Source organism: Ixodes scapularis, unplaced genomic scaffold (genome assembly GCF_016920785.2).
Source record: "Ixodes scapularis isolate PalLabHiFi unplaced genomic scaffold, ASM1692078v2 PGA_scaffold13__105_contigs__length_92229423, whole genome shotgun sequence".
NCBI classification, from domain to species: domain Eukaryota; kingdom Metazoa; phylum Arthropoda; class Arachnida; order Ixodida; family Ixodidae; genus Ixodes; species Ixodes scapularis.
The window spans coordinates 44579154-44604445 of NW_024609839.1; the positions used below are offsets into that span (position 1 = coordinate 44579154).

Below are 25292 nucleotides of genomic sequence, written 5' to 3' on the forward strand. Positions count from 1 at the left end.
GGGGGGGTTTACAGGTCAGGTTTTGGGGATGACGTTACAGCAAAATGTTGCCGAGATCTATTTTGTTGACCCAATATTTGCTATGTCACCAAAAACTAAACTTTTGGCCAATGTACTATATTTGCACGAATATAACGCGAGTTGTTTTTTTTTTTCCCAGAAAGAATTACGTGCTCCAAAATGCACCTCGCGTTATATTCGGAATTGAGTTCAGCCACTAGGCCCGGAGTCTGGAGAAAGCCAGAGGAGAAAGCCATCCCTCCGTCTCAATGCAGATCATCGGGTGGGAAAAGAAGTGGAGGCGTGGAAGGGAATTTATTAGCTACTGGGCCACGTGAAGGGGCAATAGAAAACGTAAAAAGCATTTTTATGGCTTTTGTGTTTGTACAAAGCGCCCACCTTGCAGAAATGCAGGGGCCATGTGGGAATGTGGGCACTCGCCAATTCAAGCCAAGTCAGGCAGGCCAAGTCAAATCAACGGAAGCCAAGCCAAGACCACCCACTACGACTAAGCAATATGAGGTGTTTGTTTATGCGGTGGGACCAGAACAAGAATAAGTGATTGTGTATCGGGTTCCGCAGTCTTTTTCTCTGCCTGTGCATTTTTTAGTTTCTGCTCCAGAGTGGTCTGGTGTTTGCACGTTGGACCTTCTGCTTTGCTTGCAGCACACACACAAAGCCTTGCTTTGCTTGTGGGCTGTCGAGGAGCTCATGCCTAAGAAAAAGGAGCTACCAGACAAGCCCCGGCCCCCTCCTGCTGCTTATGTGCCTAGTCCCGGAGTGGATTGTAAACACTGTAAATGGAAGGACCTGAGCGGTGAGGATGAAGGCAGTCGAAACATAAACAAATATTTCTTCTATTTCTCTATTTCCATTGCCTTCTCACTTCTGCTATGCTCCTGAGTGCGGGAAATGTATGCGGCCTCCGCTTGCGTTATAATAGTAAAAATATAAATTTTTTTCTTTTTGAGGGCATCAAAACCTGCCCTCGCATTATATTCATGGTTGCGTTATATTCGTGCAAATACGGTATACCAATTTTTTCATAAAAAAAAAGTTGACCTCGGGACTTAAGGGGAGCAGTCACCACCCTCCCCCCCCCCTTCCCCCCTCATAAATCCGCCCATGGCTCCTCGCACATGTTACAAATCGTGGCTTCGCATATCGGGAGGCTAGGCGCAACTTGGCGCAAGGACAAGTGTTGTCAGCAGAGATTGGCAATCTGCTATACCCAACGGTGCCTGCACTACCGCAGCCTCAGCTTGTGTTTTAGCGCAGAAAGAGGAAAGTTTACCGAAGATTTGAAAGCATTAGTAGAACGTGAAAATTAGTAAACTACACATAAATAAGTGGCAATGGGTTTGTAGAAGAATCCCAAGCTCAATGTCGCAAATTGGTTCTCGCACGCGACTGATGCTGCCGGCGTTGACCACGCCGGCAGCGTGGTTCGCTGCGTTTGAGATTTTGTTGTGTTCGTCCGTTTTCTTATCGTTCCCCATCTCAGGGTTTACAAACTGGCGAATCACGTGGTCAACGATGACAGTGCTGCTAGCGTCGCCTGTAGGCTTTGCTTAAAAAAGTACAAAACAAGCAAAGAAATTTTCCCGAGAGCCCCGAGCATGACGTAGGTAGCGCAGGGTGGGCTGCACAGACACGGCGGTAGTGACTGCGCCGTAGGCTTCGCTGCGCCAAATCCACTAGGATTAGCAGAGTTCGGTAATTTTGCGCAGCTCAGACTCTGTTAGCCAGTTTCATCAACTTTTAGGCGAAATTAGATGGAAATATGTGGTGTGTAGTCTTTTTAGGCAATACCAAAGAGAATTGCATTGTTTTCTTGATATGCAAAAGGAACCGGAGTTACCCTTTAAAAAGATACACTGATTCAGACGCCATTTTTTTAGGGAACAAGACACGGGCTCCAAACCGTAAAACTTCCCGCACTGAACTCAGTAACACTACCTCACAAACAGGCAGTCAACATAAAAAGTTATGCTTAGCAACACACGGACGAGGTAAACATTGATGCAGAGACAACATTGATTGCGATCTGCGTGCACGTAAACAACGAGAGAACTACAAAATCGCAACCAAAGATGACCACGTCAAATTTTTCGTCGTAGCATGGCAGCAAACTCAAAGCGGGGAAAAAATTAGATTAAATTGAGGACGGGTCAAGTAGGTCAAGGTGTCAATGGGCATGCAGGAATGTGCGGGGAGGAGGCAGTTGAAAAAGGGGGGGGGGGGGGGATACCATGATGTGCATGAGATGAACGGGCGACATTACCGTTGTACGCACCTCCAACATTTTCTGCATCAGGTGCTCGGCCTCACAGTGAGTTGCCTCGAAGTTTTCCCTCGTCTAGCAAGAAAAAGAGTAAACAAGAAAAAGAAATTATTAATGCAGAACATCACTATACAAAGTAAGTAACCAGAATCACTGTAAAAAGAGACAAAATTACATTATGAAACATTCAGATAGCGACCCCAGAGCCAACTGAAAAGTTTGACCGCTCCTCGCCGCAGCTGATGATTTGTACGCTTCCCATTAGCTGCAAGAACGACTAACATAAGAGAGACAGGCATTGACTTTCTAGCGAAAGCCGATGGCTGTCTCTATGCTTGACGTCAGTTTCTCTGGCAGCCAATGGTATGATGCCAAAGTAAATCTATTTTTCGATTCAATTACAATTTCCTTTTATAAATTCCATACAAATTTCGCGCATGAAAATAAGTAAAATAAATTAACACACTCGAGTAAGGTCGAAGGGCAAAATTGGTGTAAAAAAGGAGGTCAGTTCTGAGTCAGATGACAACACCTGTCTCGCTTTTGGAAAAAAACACACCTCAAAACAATTTTTGCAAGCAAAATTGCTTAGCATATTTAAGAGGATATTGCTTCAGAACCATTCAAAACCTACTATGAATGTGCACTTTAAAAAACAAAAAAACAACACTTGCCTTTTGCAGGCGGACTTGAAGGTCAGTGTTGAAGCTGTTGAACTCCTTGGCTACCTCATGCCCTGAAACAAGTCACCATTAAAAACTTACATTCCTTTCACCTCACCGCGGCATTCACGTAACCAGACTGCAACGACCACTTCCCAAGCTCGAAACTCTCACCTTGGTGATAGAATGTCAGCCAGCCGTACATAAACCTCAGTATCTGGAAGGAAACCGCAAGAGTCACCAGCCGTTGCAATCAAAGGGATCGAGATTCCACAAGTGTGCAAACAAAGGAGGGTTCACACTCACTGTCTCGACAAACTCGGTCTTCTTCCTTTCCTGAACCTTCTGCAGCATGAGCACATACTCTAGGGATGCCTTAAAGAAGTGCCTCTTCTCCATCTCAAGAACTGCAAAGGCCTGCAACAGTCGAGACATAGCATCAACGAATCTATAGCGACGCCAAACGTGTCCACAAATGCTACAACCGCATCCCGTAGCATGCGATACAGCTACATCTAGCAACTCCTTTACACAAATCGTATGTCACGACCGGAGACCTCGTAGCAGTCAGACAGATCCCATTAAAAAGCGCTACTTGCAGGGTACAGCCTAAATTCTGGCACCCCGCGACGAGGGCGCTCGTCGCGTACACCATTAATTAAGCGAGGCTGCGTACATCTAGCGCGTTTCGGCTTTCTAGAAGCCGCCAAACTTCGAAATCGAGATGTTTTCAAAAAGTCAAACGACCGAAATCGCGCGAAACCTGCCCCGCCGAAGCTCACCTTCCCGCACGACACGCGAGCATTGCGGAGAAGCCAGCAGCGGGCATCTTGCCGCGCTTTTCGGAAGCGACGCTACGCGGCGCGGTCAGCGCCGTCACTACTCTCGACCCAGACGCCGATGGCCTCGGATTTCGAACGTGCGAAAAGTGAAACCGCCCGCTGCGCTGGATCAATAGCCGCTCGTCCGGCGCGTCCACCCATCGGCGTCGAGAAAATGTGGGAAGTCGTGTCGGTGACTCAAACGCGCTTTGTCGACACCATAACGACACTCCCGCGCAAAAACGAATTGGAGCGGGGCGAGAAGGCGGTTATGACGTCACGCCAAGGTCGGAGCGACAGCCGCGCGCTCGCGAGCGTTCACACGTCGCAGATGGTAGTCGTAAACTTGATTAACCTTGCAATTCTTTTTTTTTTTTTTTGCTTGTTGAGGGTTGTACGGTGCTAGCTGTAGTAATAATTATTTTCTGATCCAGTCTCTCCTGCTTTGTTCTTCTCAAGCGCTACCACGTTTTTTACAATTTTCATATTGGTCTAGATCACCAGAAAGCAACAACTTAGAAACGGGGGGGAAATGCAAGTTAAATTTTACTTTCCTTAAACGCACAACAAAACAACGAACATTTCTAGAGCTCTTTGTCGAAGTAATGTTAAAACAGTTGCAAGAAGCGAAAGAATGCAGATTTTTTAAAAATTATTTGCAATGTCGGTACTAGCTACACATCGCATTTAAATAATAGAGCATATGTATTCCCCCCCCCCCCCCCCCCCCCATTTATTTTGAACTTTTTGCTCTAGTTTAAGTTCTTCTGTATTTAAATGCTCATTAAGGCATATTTATTTCGTATTTTCTCATTTATATTGTCTTCATTATTTTCTGGCCCTCAAGACCGTGACAAGTCCCGATCCGGCCCCTTAGCCAAAATGTTTGGAGACATTTTATTCCTTCATGCCTGAGGCACGGAGGAATACAATCATAATTATAATATCTGCTGTTTGTGCGGTGTCCAAGTTGCAAGTCAGTCTGTCTGGTTCAGTACCGGCAAAACTCTGCAACCGCACGTCTTCTGTCTCCTCTCTCTCCTGTCCATGTAAACGGCTATATATTGCCATTCTCTAACGAACAAACCCAGGCTGCATTTGAGTTTCTGTGTCGTCTTGTCCATTATTTTATCTCCTCCGTGTCTTAAGGTTTAGATTATGATGTTAAGCTACTCATCACATAATTGCACAGCTTCTTAGAAGTAATTCTGAATTCTGTTACTTCTCTGGTCTGGTACTGAATTCAATGCGGAGTGCAAGTTCGTCTGCTTCTTGCACAGGGGATGCAATGATGTTAGAATGCCAAGCTCTTATTGGCTGATCGTAAAACAATTGTGGGTAGACCACGAGGCATCTAGCATTGAGATCTACCCACTATCCTTCCAATCAAAGCCAATCGGAACTCGGCATTGTTCTGACGCCATCGCGACCCCTGCGCAAGAAGCAGACGACTCGCTCTCCGCATTACCATGTCCAAGTAGGGTAACGTACGGTCCTCGCCTAATTACAACCTGAAAGTAAAATCACCACCTCCTGCTCCCCTCGCACAAACACAGAGGCCCCAGGCAAAAAGAGTTAGGAGACAAGAAGAAGCCACCTACTTCCTTCAGCTGCGTGTCACCCTTCTTGGTGGACAGGCCCAAATAACGTTCCAGGGACTGACAGTACTTAGCAGTCTCTTTGTCAAACTTCTTTTTTCTCTCCTGCAAAGCAGCGTTATGCCATTAAAAAAAAATGCCTGCAACAAGCACACTAGCCGACCGTGCACACCTGTGAACCGTCTTTTGGATGCAACAGGGCGGGGCAACATTTTCGTATCATTTAGTTTGTTTAGTTTCGCACAGGGTCTGAAAGAGAGGCCAGTGCAAAAGGCCTGAAAAGGCACTGGTACTTCACAGTTCACTTAAGTACCTACATAAATAAACAGAAAAAATGCATTCGGCTGAAAGTTACAAACTCAGACATAGTGGTCAGCATCTTCCCGATAACATGAAATATATAAATAACAAAAAAAAAAAAAAAGACAATGCAAAATACAGGAATGATTGCAACAGGGCTGGGCAGCATTATTTATGCAGGCAAACGGACTACCATCAATTACATTTCCAAATTGACTTAATTCTGCAATGTTATTTAGCATAACCCACCAAACGCTTCAGTGAAACGAAGTTCCATTGACGATTCTAATATTAATAGTTTGTAGACAAGTCTTCAACACCCGATTGACTGCGGGCAAGATGAAGCCCTTTTCTGCAGACATGTCAGACACCTTCCTACTAGGTGAGACGTCACATTAGTAAACATGTGAGTAGCGGCCCAACCGGAGCGTTTTTTCAGACGAGAACTGTATTCCAAAAACGAACGGTGATCGAGCATACAATGTACTGTCGGACGCCAAGTTCTATGATGCATGAAATGCAGTATTTAAGAAGTGATCATTTTAATTTGTTTAGGAGTCTATATACAGACTTGTATAGGTCATGTGACATCAATATATATATATATATATATGTAAAGGGGTCATGTGACATAAATTTTTCGCTAAATTTACAGGGGGCACTGAATTTGCCTGTAGGTCCCGTGACATCAGATTTATTATTAAATATAGCGGGGAAACTGAATTTGTGTATTCAACCAGTCGCACCTCAGCAATGTAATCTTGCTAAGCTTGTAAAAACAAAACAAAAACATGATAAAAAAATTTTTGTGGAAATGTTACGCAGGGCGTTGAGTCCATTGTCTTATGACAGTTCCCCGATCGATGACAGTAATGCGAGACGACTCCCCGCTGCTTAGACCTGTGAATGGGCAAAACCTTTAGTTGAGCGGAAAACAAAATCACATATTTTATAAACTAAAAATCATTCTGAAGCGTGATACTTCCCTCTATTACTGAAGACATGCGTTTCTGAATGGCCTCTGAATTATACTTTCGATTAAGTCAATGCTGATGATTCACTAACGTCCTTCACGCCCTGTTTCCGACGTTCCAGACAGATATAAAACCTCACTAAATACCAGCACAACCAACGTCGAGATTAGCTCCAATCAACGAGATAGTGGGTGCACACTTTAGCTCAGTTGAGCCGAGCCCCACAACTCAGTCCTAATGTGTAGAACTTTTATGACGCCCCAGCAAAGGTTTGTTCCAGAGAACCTAACTAAATAAACAAAGTTCGAGGGCAAAAACCTTGCCAGAGAAACAACCCACAAACCACGCGCTCAGCAACACTTTTATCTTGCATGAACGACAGCTCCAAGCAAAGAAGAAAGTGTTATCCGTCTCCGTTAGCAATAACGTCCCCAGTGCCACCGGGTGAATGTACAATCGTTCTTGCGCGGACAAAAGGGCGGACAAGAGGAGAATGTGCAGGAAAGACATTCCTATGCCTGGTTTCACGAATTGGACGCAATTCTGTATGTGTTGGGGCTTGGCAAAACATCCCTCTCGCTAGCACGTCGCTCAAACACATTGCGTACCGCCTGGGATAAACAATTACGAAGAGCCGCGAACGGGACACCCGTAGTCAACAAAAACAATGTAGCCAAAGGAACTGAAGGCAGACGAACCAGTCATATCTGTTTTGATATGCCAAAAATAACTGTGACTGCCGAAATACCCTATGTTAGGAGAAACTGGATGTGCTAGACGCAATGCTGACAAAGAAAGAAAACTAATTTTTTTTTTCATGCAGAGTTACACCTTGTTGTCAAGGCACCATCCCAACAAGTTCTTTGGTGTCGCATGTGTGCAGAGAAAACCATACGAAGTCAAAACAAGTCCAGAGCATTGTTGGGGATCACCGTGACGACCAAGAGTAACTTGAGATTTTTTCGTTTTCCCACAACTTCTGTTAAAAGATTGTTTAAATCGGTGCATATTTGGTGTTTTGCTGTGGTCATAAAAATTAGGTCTCATGCTTTCTAATATTTTATTAACACAAACTTAGCTCTAAAAACGTCTGAAGCTTTCTGTCATTATCTAATGAAGCCGAGGAAAAGAGAGTGAGGGAGGTCCTGAGCCAATGGTTTTCGACTGAGAATTTTCGTCTAAAAAATAATGGCTTAAGTCATAAATGCATTTTCTTAATGAATGTTCCATAAAAATCTAGGCAAGCATAAATGCCTTACCCAAAACCCCTTAATCAATCTCTGAGTGCAAACACGAAGCAGCTGATATGGAGTAGAAATCGTAGCAAATGAAGAGCAGCAGGACAAGTCCCTCCAAAAGTGCTCTACTCTTTGCACTTTGGCAGAACGAACGCTGGCCATGAGGAAACAACCCACCATAGAGACCTTAGTGGGCGGGGCTTCTCTCGCTCGTCATATGTTGCAACATACTATAGTCCCTCCCAAGAAAAAATTACAATGAATGCTACTTGTGCACACGCCAAATGTGCCTCTTCAACAGCCACTCTTAGGCTTGCACATCACCTGCAGGTGAAAACCCACCTTTGTTATGTTGGTGAGGTGTGTTTGCTGTTTGTTTGCCTTTGCTGCGTGGAAGCATGTTGTCCAACAAAGCTAAAGCTTGACACACACGTCGGAGACAAAGAATTAGAGAGGCACACTTTTATATCTAAGTAATTCAGTAGCTACATGCCTCTGAACGCCACAATAGTTTTCGAGACTACTTGGCGGATTGAGGCACAGCAGACACACGGCCGAATATGTGGCCGTGTGTCTTCACGGCCACATTAAACTGACATGCAGTTTAATCGTCGGTTCCCACCGTCGACAGCAGTGCACATAACCTTTGAGAATGAACGTACAGAAGTTTTTCACAAAGCCAGCTGCACAGAAAAGCTAATGGCACGAAGCCAACACTGCAAAGGTTGGACACAGAAGACAGTGCCCAAACATTTTTCTCTTTGTACACTTCAACTACCGCTGCATAGACTCAATCAGCCACGTGTTGCTTAATGTAGGAGTATGTTAAAACAGGGTATGTTCATTTACAATGCTGCAGTGATGTGATTGGCCTAAGCCATTTTGGAGCACCTTTCGGAGCAGCCAAAACAACGTTTTGGAGCAGCAAATGTGGCCTTTGGAGCAACCAAAACAGTGTTTTGGATCAGCAAAAGTGGCTTTTGTAGCAACCAAGACAGTGTTTCAGAGCAGCGAAAGTGGCTTTTGGAGCAGATATTTAAAAAAAAAATAAAAATATTTGTTTTAAGTGCTGTACAAACAAAGGGCACATTGTGTTGTGTTGTGTTCTGATGTGACGACGGAACTCGCTGCTTGTGTTTTTACTGCTGAGACATCCCACAAGTGTTCAGTGCTGTAGGCATTGCGGAGCAATTCCGAAAAACCGCTTGCCACCGTTTTACTGGTTTCTGACATGCCAGATTTTCGTCAAAAGTAAGCAAACATGAAACATTGGATTGCAAGCGCCCCGGCTGGTGCCTCTGTCGTGCAATCATGTTCGCATGCACGTGAGGGCAACTTCGGTAGGCTGGCAGTTGCATGCGCTTCGTCACGCAAGCGGAGACAACGGCTGTTCGATCGAAACCGAAACCATGGCACTCCGCTCAGTCGCCAACTGATTCCCAAAATTGTATGCAAAATGTAACTGTCGAGCATATAACAAAAAACACACCAGCAGCACATGCTTGCCAGGCTGGCAAACAAGGTATGTACAAGCTAAACATACACAAACAAAAAGAACCTCAGCGCATCGATGCAAGACATCCCGAGCCAGGGTTAAAATATTCTTGGAGCGCTTTGTGCAACGACTGAACTTGAGACAAACAAGCGAGCTGTGCAGGTTCAGCGTGCAGACATTGCCTTCTTTGCTTTAGCTCACTTCTCTTCACTAACGTTCGTTCGCAGCAGAATTTTCACGTGCCGGGGACAGGGTACCACTCGAAAGAAAGCCCACCGAGAGAAACCTAGGTAATTAATACTTCGACACACGGACTTCAAGTTAAAGAGGGATTTTTTTAGTAACTTATGAATAAAACAAGAAAAGAAATGTTGATAAATATGCGGCAATACTTAGTTTCATTTTAGAAAGCGCCATAACTTCAGCGATGTGGGGACGGCAAGACGCGACGTCATGCGATCACAGTGACTGGAAGGCAGGGGCCAAAGATAGTTTTCCCACAGTCGTTGCTTTCATGAGCGAGTGCTTCAGCTCACAGAAGTAACTCCGGCCTCGCAAAAAGGTGGTTTTGTTTCACAGCATGACGGCATGGGTGGTACCCGGCATGCTAGCGTTGGCACGTCCGCACAGACCCGTGTCTATTGTTGAAAGTATTTTCAAAAGACACGAGACGAGACCCACGACACGACGAGAACGCAAGACGGTGGGAAAACCATGCAAGACCGGACGGACAATTCACGCAGGGTACTTTGTGTCGGGCGGCCGCTTGCGCCACGTAACACACACATGCTCAATTATGGTACTCAGTTTAGTTTCGGTTTTGAAAGGCGACCAAAATTGTTTTTTTAAAGCAGGTTTGGCGCAAATTACCCATACTTTGGCAAAATGTAGCAGGATGTAGAAGGGTTAGCTCCTTGGCGCAGTTAGACGCAATTGGCGCAGCGATCACATCACTGATGCTGCCCAGCTCTGGCCAAAATCAGAAAGGTCAAGCAGTCATCACTTGGACTCTCACCTTTGCCTCCCCAATGTGATCTTTCCTGAATTTCTCAATGGGCGCAATGAACAGTTCATGCGCATTTTCGAGCTGGACAGGAAGGACACACATGTGAAATGACACATACATCTTCATACAACTAAAAATGAAAACAAAGCTGCAGCACTTTCAGAGCTAGTCCTTATCTTAATTTACGGTAGCCTGTCAGAAGAAACTGTACCCCACCCAAGGTTTTGAGAATGTAAAAAGATATAGCAGAAGCTAGGCTATCTGCAGGTGAATTGTTTCACTCTTTTATTTCTCAATTGCCCTTCAATTTTCTTTTTTATAGTGTTTGATTTTTTATTTTTTTTTATTTTCAACAGAATATAATAATGCGAGCACCAAAAGCAATGAATTACACTGGAAACCTTACTGCAATTAAAAAGGGCATAACCGCAAACCAAAAGCAAAACCTTATCTGCGAGCGCAGCCAGCTTTCCTCTGCAACTGATATTTGCAATAGCAAGCCATCTACTGAGTGTGCTCAATGAAGCGTGAATAAAGACCTGACTCCCACCAAAATAGTCTTGAGCTAGGTAATCAGTGAAACTCCGCTAAAATAGTTCTTTGCTCAAATCACATCCACCCGTATCAGTGCTCGAGTGTAACACCTCGGAAACAGATTAAAACCCAAATATAAAGGTAAAGGTACGTCGAGGACGACAGTGCCGTTATCTCCTAACACGTTAATCTCGGTGACATCGCCAAAGAGACTCGAGGCTGCATATCTAAAGGCAAAACGCACCATTCGGTCTCGTTCGTCCTCAATAGTCGTCAGAAGTCGCCCAAACTCTTTCAAGGAACCGGCTGTAACACAAGATCAATCACCAGTTGTGTATGCATCCCTTTCAAATGTCGTCAATGCCGGAAATTGACCCGAATGGACGCGCAACACGAGTCTCCAACTCACCTATGACGATCTCGTCGTCGGTTTGGCTGTTTCCGATACACTCTAGTCTGAAGTTCATAAAGGTGTTGGCCAAACTCCGCTGCGCTCTCGAGAGGCCTAAGGTGAAAGGAAATTATTAGGATGCCCCAGGTTAGCCACGGCAAAGGCGTCGCCTTGACTGCGGTAATTTTACGCCGTCAAAGCGGTGCTTCGAAGCAAGCAATGAGCAGAGACAATCACCAGCACTGTGGTGATTGTCACATGCACACCTTTTGCAGGGCGACGGTGCACATTACTGGCCATGCTATTCGACTACTGCAGATGCTGAGAACAGAACCAGACTGCTTTTCTTTTGCCGAGTTTCTGGTACAGTGAACGCCACAGGGACGGAATGGGAGCCTAGAAAAGTTACCCTTCCATGTAACAGCTGCCATGATGCGAGGAACATAATAATATGAATTTGCGTTCCTAACCTTCCCGGTGTGATGTAGACCCCTTCAAATCTATACACTCTGATAGTTTAGACGAAACTACTGCACTGTGGCATGCAGAAAAGACACCATCAAGCTGACAAGTGCAGAATTTGTATAAAATTCACTTCCAAGCAACACTATACGGTCGCAGAAGCACATGTTTCTCAAGTTCTTTTAGAGCTTCGAGGACAAGCACATGGTTTGTTGAAGGGGTCTTCATCAATAGGGGATCAACTCCTCTTTAGATGTCGAGTGATCACAATAAGAACGCCTGTACCACTTGGAGGGAACAGTGCATAAACCTGTGGTGACAATAACACCTTGAAGGTGACAGACCCTTCCTTGTGCTTACCAAGCGACACCCATCTTCATTTTCTTCCGAGTTTTTGACCCTGATTCTGGCTCAGTCTCCACGACATGACTGTATGTGCGTGAAAAATGAGAAAGCACGGGAAAAGGAAGAGAATGACAAGGGCTCCTTCCTTTTTTCGGTCTATCACATAAATCAGGAAGGGACGATCAGTGGGGTGTTTAGATATTTTAAAATTCCGAGAGTGAAACGCAGTTTGTAATCAACCCGAAGCTTTCCTGGGAGGAGACACCTAGTGTGGCACCTTACAGAATCGCTACAGCGAATTTTATTTTTCTTCTTTCATTCGGGCGGGCAGTTTGTTGTAAGTTAACGACGGGAAACCACGCGCTGTTTTTACCGAATTTTCATCGGCGACCAGCGCGAGTTACATATGTCGTCTCAAAGCGACGATTGTGGGCGGGAAAAAAACTACCGTCCAACCCGTGGAGACATCTGCAACACGCAACCTGCTTTTATATGACTATTTTTCCTTATCACTTCTACGATCGCGCCATCGTAAATACACCCCCCAAAAGGCCGTAACAGTCCGCTTACGTTCAGAATCATTGTCATTTGCTCGTGTCCGTTTATCACGCCGTGCGCGCTTCAGCCCGGTGCAGAGAAAACACGGGCTCCATAATTCATGCCACGAATGCTGCCGCGAAAAAAGAGACACGATTTTCCGGAACGCGCTCGCGTTTTACGCTTCGCGAGTCATTCAGCGGATCGAATCGCTTCCCCGTTTCCCCGAAAAACAAAAACGCCGTATTTGATAGCAAACAATCGAACCGTAACGCCGACGCGAAACTTTCAACAGCAACAAGTGATACCAAAGTTCGATGTCAATCCGGGTGCGTCGGAGCAAAAAAAGTTGGCATCCGAGGAATGCCAGCGCGAGCCAGTTATCCCGCGTTGAGGGAGGACCGGAGGTTTGATCAAGGTGAGTTCACGGAACGAGTCGATCGGTTTAGGGTTCGCGTGTTGTTGACGCTTTTTTTTCTTTTTTTAAATCGAGGTCGACTTACTTTTCGCGGCGGTGAGCAACTCCTTGACCTCCTTGATGATTCCCTTGATGGCCTGGCTGGTGCGATCCAGTTCGTTCTCGTGAGCGTGCAGATTCTCGCGGAAGTACGGACTGTCCGTGAGGCAGTCCGTGAACTCCAGCGGCAGGAGTCCCATGGCGTGCGGTCGGGGTTACGTCGACGGGGGGCACAGCACGGGCGTCAACAACATACCGTACTCGTCGCGGGATGCATCATCGGACTCGGCAAAATCGGCCACAAATCGTACAAAAATCCTGCGAAATAGTCACGGTGGCCAGCATGTTTACCGAGTTTTCCGAAGGCGGCCCCACCCGTTTCGTTTTTATCGAGTTAATAATATAACAAGCATTAAGTAAATTTATATAAAAAAATATTTTTTTTTGTAACGAGGTTATTGATTTTGTTGTAATAATTTTGAGTGCTATATTTTATTATCCAAACTGCACATTTGGTGCGTTTTGGTCTGTGCCGACATCGTGACATCGTCATCAACGATGGCGACTTTCTGAACTTCCCGAAATTCTCATCTCTCAGTGCGTAAGCGGTGGCCGTTTATGAAATCGTGAAATAATTAAATCAAGTAGCGTTTCCCGAAAGTCATTTTAAGCCCACGGCCGAACGAGACACGCGAAAGAAGCAAGCGTAAGTTCAGGTCTCGCGTTTCTAACTGGAGAACTAATGTCGAGTTGTTGAATGAATGACTCGTTCGGTCTGCACATGGGATACCGCCAGTACTGCGAATCCATCGCATCTGGTGATGGTTACTGAGCCGTGCAATATCGATCTCACACGACTCTAATGTTTAATGCTGTCACAGATCATGCCGAAGAAGAAAACAGGTCAGAGAAAGAAGGCCGAAAAGCAGAAACTGCGCCAGAAAGCGATACGGGACAGCGCTGGACGTGTCAATCTGGGCGAACATCCTTGCAATGCTGTCATGGTAAGATGACATCATAATGGATTCGTGCATTTTAACTGGAGGCGTGATACGGGAGATTAACGCACGTCTTTTACTTTGCAGGAGTGCGACAAGTGTGCACGGTACGTAGCACCTTCAGTTTTATAATTTTTTCGGAAGTATGGTCTGTTGCACGTTTAGAATAGAAGTAAGAGCTCCTTCCACAAAGCTCCATGGTAAGATGCTGGAAAACACCAGGGAATGTGGTATTTTAGGTAATCTAGTCTAAATTTTAAAAGCGAAGCTATGCCGGGGGTGCAAGGCGAAGCCGTGCATGGAACACAGGACCTCCAACTGATACGTCCAAATAGAATGGACACATTCATTGAAAGATTCCTTAAAACAAGCGTTAAAAGCAAGATTGTGCCTATAAATACATAAGCCCTCGTGCTCCGTTCAGGATATTTGTTAGTCACACAAAGCATGCAGTGAAGCATCCAAAGAAGCCATGAAGGCTTGGTGGAACAGAACTGTTTTTCAGGTTGGCCCTGTCAGATCAGTTTATTCTTTTGCGCAATTGGTTTCGTTTTTCTGGATACCAAATTTCCAGGGTTACTGTTATGTAATGGATGCATCCCGTCTTAAGATGACCACGAGTAATACATAAACACGTCATAAGTGTGTGTGTAAAATGCCATGGCAATATTCTCCTTTTTTTCTTTCTCAGAAAACAGAAGAACAGGGCATTCTGCTATTTCTGCTCGGCCCTACAGCGTCTGCCGGTCTGCGCCAAGTGTGGTTAGTGCTGGAAACTGCCCGATCACGGAGTTATATTTTGCGGCTGTGTTGCGGCATGGCGTCTCTTACCACAGCGCTTGTCCCTTTCAGGTAAAATGAAGTGCATGATGAAGTCCGGTGACTGCGTTGTCAAGCACCCTGGGCAGTTCACCACGGGACTCAGCATGGTGGTAAGCAGAGCGTCTAACCAGAACCGAACCAAACCGAAAACCGGAACCGAACTGTTATTTTTACGCAAACCAAACCGAACCAAAATCTTCGCCGTCATTTTAGAACTGAACCGGAGAAAGATATAAAGGTAACCAGTTCAAAATGGTTCACAGTAAATGTTTGTTTTATCCTTTTTTGTTAATATCACAAACTAAATATTCAATAATAAAATATTGGCAGTTTGTATGTATTGGTGAAATCGTCATATACAGACTTGCAATGTATGAGAAATTGTAGGTTTTTGTAGCGCTTTTTGTATCGGTACTATGATTAACCGTGTGTGGTCACGTGATGTCACTGTGTTGAGACACGCTGTCAAGTAATGTCATGTAACGTGGCCCTGTAACGGGACGTGATCACATGACTTGCTGTGTTGAGCCGATTTGAAGTGACAGCGTCGCTCGATTTATTGGCGTTGCTGAGTCTGTAACGTCACCACTTTGCATCATGGGTCAGGTGACGTCGTGACATACTTGATTGTCGTGTGCTCAAGTCTAATGCTTGGGTTTGTGACAGTCGGCCTCTCCAAAAATTGGGGTAGTGGCTTGTGTTCAATAAAAAATGAGAATAGTCGAACTCTTAGAAATAATGGAAACAGCGCGCAAACGACAAGGACGGGAGGAAAAGGAGTACACAGGACGAGCGCTGGACTGACAACTGAATATTTATTGAAAAGGACCCAACGAAGAAAACACCCACAAAAAAACACATTCGCATCAACACGTGTCCATGAAAGTAATCTCCTTCTTATGTAAATACACAGAAGTTTGACTCACGCAGTTCTGTTCCCCCTCCTTCTTTATTCCATACGCTTCTAAAATTTCCCTGGCTGTTCCATCTGCTCCCCTCCCCATGATTGTGATCTTATTGAATCTTATCGTGTGGCCGCTTGATCTAATTGCAAGTTCAGGAAAGAAAAGTTTTTTCTTTCCTTTATTTTTCTGCATCTGCCATTGCACGGAGAGGAAAACTAATGGGTGTCTCGCAGGTTATCTATGTCAGGGATTAGTTCTTAAAGGGGCCCTGCAATCATATTTAAGCATCTACCTTCTTTGTGGTTTCCACGTCCCTTGGGGTTCAAGCAAGCCAGCGGGCACGGAGAGAGTAACTAAATATCAGTGCGTCATATTTTAACCGGACGACGTGGAAACCTCCTCCACCGACGAGGGCGACCCGCGGTACCGAAAGCACGCAAAATGTGACGTCTTTGGTCCTGGGCTTGCCACTGGTCAAAGCCGCTAAGAGCTTTTTTTTTAGTCGAGATACAAAATAAAAGTGTCGCGAACCGTTTCAATTATGTATGAAAGTAGTTTTTGTTCACTATTTTAGGTCAGAAAAGAAACAAATGCAGTTTAGAAAGTACGGAAACGAGAAATGACCCGTCGACATACCCGCCACCAAGCGGCGAAAAAAAAAACGGCGCATACTAGAGAAGGCTAGTGGGATGAGGCTACGACAAACGAGGAGCGTAGAAAGGTCCCGGATGTACGCGGTGGCGCTGTGGTCGTATAGCGGCTCAAGAATCCGACCGGTTCCGAGCGTTCCGAAGGCCTTCGGCGCGGGCCCCGCTGGCGATTTTGGCCATTTGGCGGTGTGTCAGCGCGAAGTGGCTCCCGTTCTGAACTGGTCTTTAACCCCGTGTTTGCTGTCGTTTGTGGCCAATGAAGTGATATGCCGAATTAGTGATTAGTCGCTCAGCAAATGCAATGCGAGCTGCCCTGGCCGCCCGCTTCATACAGCGTATCGAACACATGCTTTTGTGGCGCCCTCTCGAGCCGTCGACACGGAGTGCGGCAGCCGTGTGCGCTCGATGAGCTTACTACTCCTCCTCTAGTTCAAGGCCACTCAAGCCAGGACCTACGACGTCATGAAGGAGGTTATTTTTTGCTTGTTTTTGTAATTCTAATTTGCCTATAACTTTTAACCCCTTGCCTACTAATAACGAGTGTCACTCGTGCCGCCATTTACGGACCATAAAACCCGACCACGAGTGTGACTCGTGTTTCGGTTTCAGAGCTTGTTTTGTGAGCTCTGCGGCAGATGGCAGCACTACCCCTGTTGCTCCTGTTTACCTTGGGTTCTTTTCTTGTTTGCTTTGCCTTTTGACAGAGAGAGGGCGCTTCATTGACAAAAAATAAGCGGGTTATTGTAAGCAAGCGCGCCAAAAACATGTCTTCGGCGCGGAGGTCTACTTTGGCGGACGAATATATACAAAGACTTCGTTTTGAAAGTGATGAATGCGCCAGTATTTCTGACGACGAATCCTGCTGCCTTTCCGATTACTCGGAATCCGATGAGAGTTCAACGGACAGTGAGAAAAGTGTTGAAAACGATGCGAATCCTGGAAGCATTTCATCGACTTCGGCGTCTGCACGTCAGTGGAACTGGGAGAAGAGGGACAACCAGCCTGGTCAGTTCACCTTTGTAGAAACCCCAGACGTGTCAGCAAGGGTTCAATGCAGTCTTGGTGAGAAGACAAGCGCCTTGTCGACCTTTTCCGTGTTTGCAAGTCATGATTTTTGGGCGTCCGTCTCTACTGAGACAAATCGCTACCCCGAACAAGAGATGGGCGACGAGGATCGTCCCAAGAAATGCTATGAGGAGCAATGGTTTGACACCACTCCGGATGAGATAAAGGCATACTTTGCCTTGCGCATCATTATGACGCAAGTGAAAACACACACAGTCAAAATGAACTGGTCCAAGAGGTCCATAGTGGAGACCCCAATTTTCGGCAAAACGATGTCCTATGTGAGGTTTCTGCTAATCTGTCGATTTCTATCATACTGTGAAGAACTACTGAAGAAGAGGAGACGACCGAAAATCCTGGTATAGAGCACGAGACTACGCCTGAAAGCCAAGGAAACGTTTTTCTTTATTTTGACGCAAATTGCTTGATTTAAATAAAGCTTTCTGTACGATCTTTAAAGAAAAAAAATGAGTAGGCAAGGGGTTAAAATGAAGTGAAATTTGAGAAAAGAAAAGTTGGATTAAGTTACTACGTTCAGTACGCTCAGGTTCAGTGCAAATTAAAAACCAGTCAAAAAGTCATTGCAGGGCCCCTTTAACAATATTTACTGCAAGCATGAAAATTGTTGTACGACCCATTTTACACGTATACTCCTCACTGAGGCACCCAAACATGCTTTCGTTGTTGCTGAACTGCCTCAGAAAGTTGTCTCCAAAAATAGAAGCGTTGGAAGCACAAAATGTGACTTCATGATCCGACATTTTATGCGCTGTAATTAATTTTGGGCCCAGTTAATAATACCTTAGTTCAAGAGCAGAACTATGATTCAACTTTTAAACCGGTGACACAAAGTCGTACCAATTAAGGGTATTTTAGGCGACCTAGCTTACTTCGTGACAACTTTTCAACTCAAGTAAAATATCTGTGACTGAGGTAAGCAAATGGTTGTTGAGTCATATAAAGACAATGTTTTGTATGTTAGTCTAGAAGTTTTTACTGTGGTGTAAAAATTAAATAATGCAAATTCTCATTTTTGGTACCTGAAAATAGAAGTTGGTTGCAATAAGGGTAAAAAAACCTTTATAGCTACTCGTTTCATGGCAGATATAGTGCCTATTGCCTAAACAAAGTGGAAAATATATTTTCACTTTAGCAGCTCAAACCGGTTCGAACCAATATGGACTGTTATTTTCGTTTTCTGGAACTGAACTGGAACTGAACCAAAAGCCGTAAACCCGAACCTGAACTGAACCGATAAAAATTTAGTTTTGGCACTGCCGTGGCGAGTCATGACTCATTGTCGATCGAGGGAAGTAGCAAACGGTGACAGACCCATCATCCCAGGGAAATGTTCCTGCACAAAATCTATTGGGAAATGATACACTGATATCTTTTTTTGTCCCTTTTGGTTCTCGTCTGGGGAGTCACCGGCACAGAGCAAAATCCTATGTATTATTTTCATAAACTATGACTATGACACTAGCCAACTGGCTAGTGTCATAGTCATAGTTGAAACTTATCTTTGGACTTCTTCTGAATGCTACTTGGAACGACTTGTCAAACTTCATGACATTCCCTCCTCACAGAAGTTGAAACATGGCAGCCCTGTGTGGAAATATTCAGTAAATGCTTCCGGCCTTAGTGTAGACTACCGGTTTTGTGGTATTTGCAAGAAAACAAAATTGAGTAGCTTATTTCGCGAAATGCTGACTCGTGTAACATTGTCCTCATTATGTCACATTTACGGCGAAGTGCCGTTGCGTATAAAAAGCAACCTAAATGAAGTTGACGGCTGATTGGACGACTCGTTGGACTGCTTGCGAGTTTTACGTGGTGCGACGCGGCATTATTTTCGTAAAGTTTTGACTTGACGTTGTTTCGTGGTCCGCACAACGTTGGGAAAATGTTAGAAAGAAACCAGAATGAAAATTTCGTCGCACTCTCTGTGAACCCCTCCTCGTGTTCCTGCGCTTGCCGGTTTTATGAGTGTGATCGTCCGACTGCCTTATTGTGGTCCCAGGTGTCGGTTCGAGAAGTGTTTCTAGGCAGCAATCGATTGATTGATTGACCGATTGACCTCCCGCAGGGTGCCATCTGCGACTACTGCGAGGCCTGGGTGTGCCACGGAAGGCAGTGCCTGACGTCCCACGCCTGCACGTGTCCACTACAAGACGCCACGTGCATCGAGTGCGAGCGCTACGTCTGGGAACACGGTAATGTCGTGCCGCGGTCAAAAAGGAGGCGAAATTTCGCCCGTTTCGCCGCGGCGCCTAAAACGAGTATTTGACCGGCCCAATTAGTGTCTCATGCCGCCTACATGCTGAAAGTGGTCCCGAAATGGAATTTATTATGCCGCAAATGCCAGCTCGTCACGCCATCGGTCATCAAGGCTCCGGCAAAGGTTCGCCGTCGTCGCCGCATTCGCTGGTTGCTGAAACTTTTGCGGACCGTCCAGCTGGAGTGTGAATGGCAGGGGAGGCGGAGCGGGCATGTCCCACTTCCGCCTCCGCCGCCGTGCCACTGCCAGAATCATGGCGGCTGAGAACACGTTGCTTCTATTGTGCCATCAGGTGGAAACTGGGTTTTCCCAAAAAAAATTTTGAGATACAGCCATCCAACAATTTTTTGGGGGGTTGGGGGCGGGAATGGCGGTTTGTGCGTGCAACTCTTAGTCCTTTTCCGCCGACGTAGCGATGATTGTGTTTTGCAGAGATTTGTATTTATGCCTCATACCATGGGGGTATAGCAGACGCAACGAGCTTGGGTGTCGTGCATTTGCTTGTACGGTGTCTTGTTCAGCATCAGCGAAATGTCGAGGTGGGCGATACGTCATAGAGAAAGTGCCATCAGTTGTGCTGGTGGAAAGAACCATGGGCGGGAAGGGGGGGGACCAGGTTTGAGGACCCAGTACGCACACCAGTTGGAGACGCGTTCTAAGCACTGCGGTGCCGGTGGGCGGTCCTGACTTGGCGACCGCCATCCTTTGTTCCTCTTCACCGTGTTAGGTGGCCGCATCTTCAAGTGCTCCTTCTGCAACAACTTCCTGTGCGAGGACGACCAATTTGAGCACCAGGCCAGCTGTCAGATCCTGGAGGCTGAGACGTTGAAGTGTGAGCGTCTCGTTGCGACCTGGTGCAGACTTGACGCCGCTGTTTCCAAAGGCAGACGGGTGTTGCCATTCTCGTCCAACTCGTCTTCGCCTCTTCACTTGCAAAAAATGTTTCTTGCCTTATTTTTCTAAAATTAGTGAACCTTTTCGTGCACCAAACCTGCGCGTCTCGCTTTATGCCGAGACTTCCCCGTCCTGCTTTTGTCGATGTTGCGACAAAACGGTCGATGACTTTATAAACGACCTTACCGTCGCATAAACTGTCTAGGAAGGTCGAGTAGTGGCATACCACTGTGTGTCTCAGTCGAGCATTCGGGTTTAAAGTGCTTCTGTTGGGGCATTTATAAAGTTTCTAGATTCTGACGAAGGCACGACCAACAAGAGCCCAGCAAATGACGAAAAATTTTCTTCCTCTTCTTTTTTTTTTTAGTGACACATGCGGTGAGGGCACAGTGCTCGGAATGTTTTGAAAGTATAACGAACCGTGCGAGGCACACCTTGATTAATACGAATAATGGAGTCTTCATTTTTACGACCGTCGGAATGCCGAAAAGTTGTTTATTTGAAAAATCTTGGAACTCACAATTGCAAAGAATGGAACAACCGAAGTAACCAGCAGTTTTTGACGTCTCCTTCCACTTCGTTTGCCCTGTTTTTTCTGAGCGAATACAGAACCGTGCAGTACAAACTTGTTTTTAGTACCTGACGTGAAAAATTATTAAGTTTTCGAGGGTGTCGATGGCCTTTTCAGCACCTGTTGTTCAAAAGCATTTTACGTTGAGATAAACTTAGACTATGGGCTGTGTTGATTGATTACTCAAGACAGTTTGAGAACTCCCCCGATCTAGCTGTTGAAGAAGCTCGTGACAGTTTGACAACTGTCCTGACTAATCAATCGGTCACGATCTAGCTGTTGAAGAAGCTTGTGATGTCGAAGGCAGTTCCTTCGGCAGTGGAAATGCCGGCGTCTGTTGACATTGAGCCATCTGAGAAGAGGCAGTAATGATAAACACCCTATGCAGGTATGTCCTGTAACAGGCTTGGCCACCACTCTTGTCTACGCTGTAAGGTAAGTGTGGCTTGCTTTTTTGTCTTTGTGAAAAGCCGAATTGGAGGCGTAGGGCGCGCGCTGCAATGAGGCTTTCTTACCAACGTTTAAATGCTTATGACCTGGAATATTCCAGCAGTGTGCATTTTTTAAATTTCTTCTTAAGTTTCGCGGCATGCTCGTGCTCGTTGATGGCAGGCCATTTCGCTCATAAATTTTGTAAATTTTGTTGCCACGCCTGACTGGAACTTGTGTAATGGGGATGTAACATTGCCTCTCGCTATCCCCTTGATTTGGCTCGTTGAATTTCTTGCTGGAAGCATTGAGCACTCTTGACGATTGTCCAAGTCACCATTAAGACAGTCCATGTTCGCTGTACGTATTTAACACCACTGGCCGTGCCCATAGAAGGCTTGAGAAAAGGCAGAACTCCAATGTGCCTATAACATAGACTTAAGTGATGACTAGGTGCTCTGGGGGGCTTAATCGTAACAGTTAAAACAGTGCAGTTTACGAAGATATGTGCGGTCAGTAAGCATCCAGATTTACTTATCGTGCACTATAGAGCCGGCATTAAAAGTCTGGGAATATTCTGTTTCGAAATACAAGTTGCCCGCTTGGTAAGCGCTGGTGGAGGTCTTGCGAGTGACTCGGTTTGTGTCGTAGTGTTTTTGCGTTCGTCAAATGTTTGTCTCGCGTTTGTCGTGTTTTTGGTGCATCCCGCAGACTTGCTACTGCGACGACCACGTAAAGAGAAAAGGCTTCAAGTATGAGCGCAATCAACCGGTGCCCTGCCCCAAGTGTGGCTTCGAGACTCAACAGACCAAGGACCTTAGCATGTCGAGTGAGTGCCTGTTTTGGCAGGACCTATAGCGTCTGTGCATCTGTCCTGTAGGAGACGCACACTATGGAATGAATAGCAATAATAGTTTTGTGGAAGCAACCAACTTCTCTCGAAGTTGCACTTACACCATCTGTGTCGGGCGACCAAAATCCGAAAACCAAGTTCAAGGCCCTCGTCGGTTCCGAAAGAAATTTTGCTTTCATAATACATAAAGTCAGTTTTTTAAAAAAAAATTAGGATTTATTTAGTCTTTGGTTTTTCGACTCGTGTGCAACACCCAGTTATGTCTCGGCAGAAGAGTATGACACTTAGAGTTTAACTACAGATTCATCCAGTTTGCTAGTTGCTAGGGCTGGGTTGTTCATTATGCACATGGTAGACTTCCTGCGACCCTTCAAAAATGTTGGTCGGTGATTTCGCTTTTCCCCGTCTCCAGCCCGGCATCACAGTTACGGCAGGCAGGCCATGTCGTCTGGCAGGGACGATGACGAAGACGACGGCTACGACTATGGCGGCGCTGGTTACTACGGCTCAGGTGAAATTCTTCTTCAGTAGCCAACCTTAGGTTTCAAGTGCAGTGCCTTGGTTGCGTCTCTGTCTGGTGCAGTGGAACACGACGCTACACGTGCCAGGGGTGGGAGACTCATTCTATGGTTTTTAATGTCCAGTGCTTGTTTTGCTTCCACGTGCAGATGACCAGCATATGGTCGAAAGTCACAGTGGGCAGAGAATTTTCGGTGCCCGTCCTTAGGTTAAGCTTTCCCGATTAGTTTATGAACTTGTAGCATCCGAACCTGAAATTATGAATCGTCCATTTATATTGAGGCAAATTACAATGGAGCTGTTCCTTGGATTGTATTTGCAGGTGGGGGAGGGGGCGATCTTGACGACGAGGACGACGACGACGATGAGGATGATGACGATGATGACGACGACGAAGATGAGGAGTCTGATGAAGATGAGAGCAGCGATGAGAAGGAGGGGGGCAAAGAAGACAAGGAGGAGGGAAAGGAAGGCAAGGAGTGAGAGATGGAGACTTCTAGTTTGTTGCAAACGCAAATATAGATACTTGAATTTTCATCTTGCAAACATCTTGTGGTGTTAATTGCGCTTTTGTGGCAAAGGTTAGATTTGCCGGAAGCTTGCAAAGCACTACTCACGCTACCCAACTTTTTTCGAGCTGGTGGTACACGGGGTTATCATTCTGCCGGTGTGAAATAGAGGCTTTTGTAGACAACATCTTCAGCATCAGTTCTTATACATTTTGCATGCTTCTTCGTGCATGCATTCTAAAAGAAGCCGGAGATGTCAATCAGGTTGGTGCTGCTGAACTTGATCAGAAATTTGTTTGTGAGTCGAGAGTTTATTATGCTTTCCCAGGAGTCGGACAATGTGAGCCCCATGGGGGTCTCATGTTGGCATCCCCTTCAACTTTTATAAGTCCCACATGGGCCCATTTTGCTTATGTGGATCCCACCTGAACATGTGTGTTTCGTCTTGGATCATTTGGGCCACAAATGGGCCAGTTTGGCCTTACATGAATTGCACATGGGCTTAGTTAGGCTTTATTTTGGCTCGTGGGTCTCGCATCAGCCTATGTGGGTTGCACATTGTGTGCAGTTGGGGAAAGTGTAAACTTACTCTTTTGCTGCATCCATGTAGATACCACATCAGCCTTTTGTTGTGTCCTATTTTGATAGACTACGGTAAGATCAATTTGGGCTCCATACGCTTATCGACTGATGTACATTAACAACATGCTTGTTTTGGCCACGGTCAGTGGAAGCACTGCGCCATTGTGCGCCAATCCACTTTCGCTGAGCCATCCTGCTCCCAAGTGCAGATGTGCCAAAACTAGGAAATTTCTTTTGTTTTAAGCTTGTGTTATGTCTAAAACAGGTCACTCTTGTTTGACGAAAACTGGTGCCAAGTGCCTATTTCAGGGGTGGAAGCGCTGCGCCAATTGCGCCATTGTGCGCCAATCCACCTTTGCTGTGCCATCCTGCTCCCAAGCGCCCACGTTGCGCCAAAACTAGCCGAACAAGTTTTTTTTTTATGGCTATATTTTTTGGAGTATTTTTCGTTAGTGGCCACAGTGGTTTACCGTGTTGTGTTCGTTAAGGTAATTCTGAACCAATAGAGACTTTTAGCAAACTGTTACCGTGCTCCGCGTACCGCGCACTACCGGAGCCTTTGAAGCATGCTTTTAAGCGCGCGTTCGAGTTCGGGGCGTGCACTTAAAAGCATGCTTCAAAGGCTCCGGTAGTGCGGCACGCGGAAAACGGCGACGGTTTGCTAAAAGGCCCCATCGTTATGAAACCTACCAATGTGGTCACGTCAACGGCGTGCAAGTCTGATCTCTGAAAATGGCACATGCACAGGTCGCTTTTGTCAGAGTACTCATCAGAACTCTCGATGCATTGTTTCGTCATTTACTTAATCTTTCTCTTTTTTTTTTTTTTTGCACAGTGGCATTGAGGATGACCGCGTGTATTCAAAATACCACACATGGCCCGTACAAACGACCGCCCCCAAAAAATCACATATCTCGTTTTTTTTTTTTTTTTAAATTACATTTACTGTGTGATTTGCGGTATTGGTACGCGACAAGCGTGCTCGCTGCGGGTTCTCTCATGCTTATTGCACCGCGACACACAAATTTGCAGCATCCACACTATGCAAGGTATCCCTTTCCGTGACATGCAAATACCTAACTCGTTCCCGTATTTTGTTTTGTCTGATTTTCG

The 25292-nt window shown here is 45.7% G+C and overlaps 2 protein-coding genes across 3 annotated transcripts in view; one reads left to right on the forward strand and one right to left on the reverse strand.

Moving 5' to 3' along the window:
- LOC115313467 (rho GTPase-activating protein 26) overlaps positions 1–13449 on the reverse strand; it is a 45249-nt gene extending 31800 nt beyond the window's left edge. The window contains exons 1-9 of one of the 2 annotated variants that reach the window (XM_040501062.1): positions 13151–13449; positions 11322–11417; positions 11157–11218; positions 10388–10459; positions 5369–5470; positions 3253–3363; positions 3121–3163; positions 2959–3020; positions 2297–2359 (exon numbers count right to left, since the gene is read on the reverse strand). In XM_040501062.1, coding sequence (XP_040356996.1) covers positions 2297–2359; positions 2959–3020; positions 3121–3163; positions 3253–3363; positions 5369–5470; positions 10388–10459; positions 11157–11218; positions 11322–11417; positions 13151–13304 — 765 coding nt within the window. In that variant the 5' untranslated portion in view covers positions 13305–13449. Of the gene's footprint in view, positions 1–2284; positions 2360–2958; positions 3021–3120; positions 3164–3252; positions 3364–5368; positions 5471–10387; positions 10460–11156; positions 11219–11321; positions 11418–13150 lie in introns of both variants that reach the window. The other variant, XM_040210786.3, reaches the window with a different exon arrangement.
- A 195-nt stretch (positions 13450–13644) lies between these two features.
- LOC115308165 (zinc finger protein 330 homolog) lies at positions 13645–23634 on the forward strand. The gene is made up of 11 exons (XM_029970869.3): positions 13645–13810; positions 13986–14108; positions 14190–14209; positions 14794–14864; positions 14955–15034; positions 19631–19757; positions 20550–20654; positions 21676–21722; positions 22428–22545; positions 22982–23080; positions 23411–23634. The coding sequence occupies exons 2-11, from the start codon at positions 13989–13991 to the stop codon at positions 23569–23571; spliced, it is 948 nt and encodes a 315-aa protein (XP_029826729.1). The 5' UTR covers positions 13645–13810; positions 13986–13988; the 3' UTR covers positions 23572–23634.
- The last annotated feature ends 1658 nt before the right edge of the window (positions 23635–25292 follow it).

Bases quoted from the DNA above. Each gene is read 5' to 3' on its own strand.
- LOC115308165 (XM_029970869.3), top strand. From the start codon at position 13,989: ATGCCGAAGAAGAAAACAGGTCAGAGAAAGAAGGCCGAAAAGCAGAAA. The intron at 14,865-14,954 runs GTTAGTGCTGGA...TGTCCCTTTCAG, and splicing joins GCCGGTCTGCGCCAAGTGTG to GTAAAATGAAGTGCATGATG. The intron at 20,655-21,675 runs GTGAGCGTCTCG...CACCCTATGCAG, and splicing joins GGAGGCTGAGACGTTGAAGT to GTATGTCCTGTAACAGGCTT.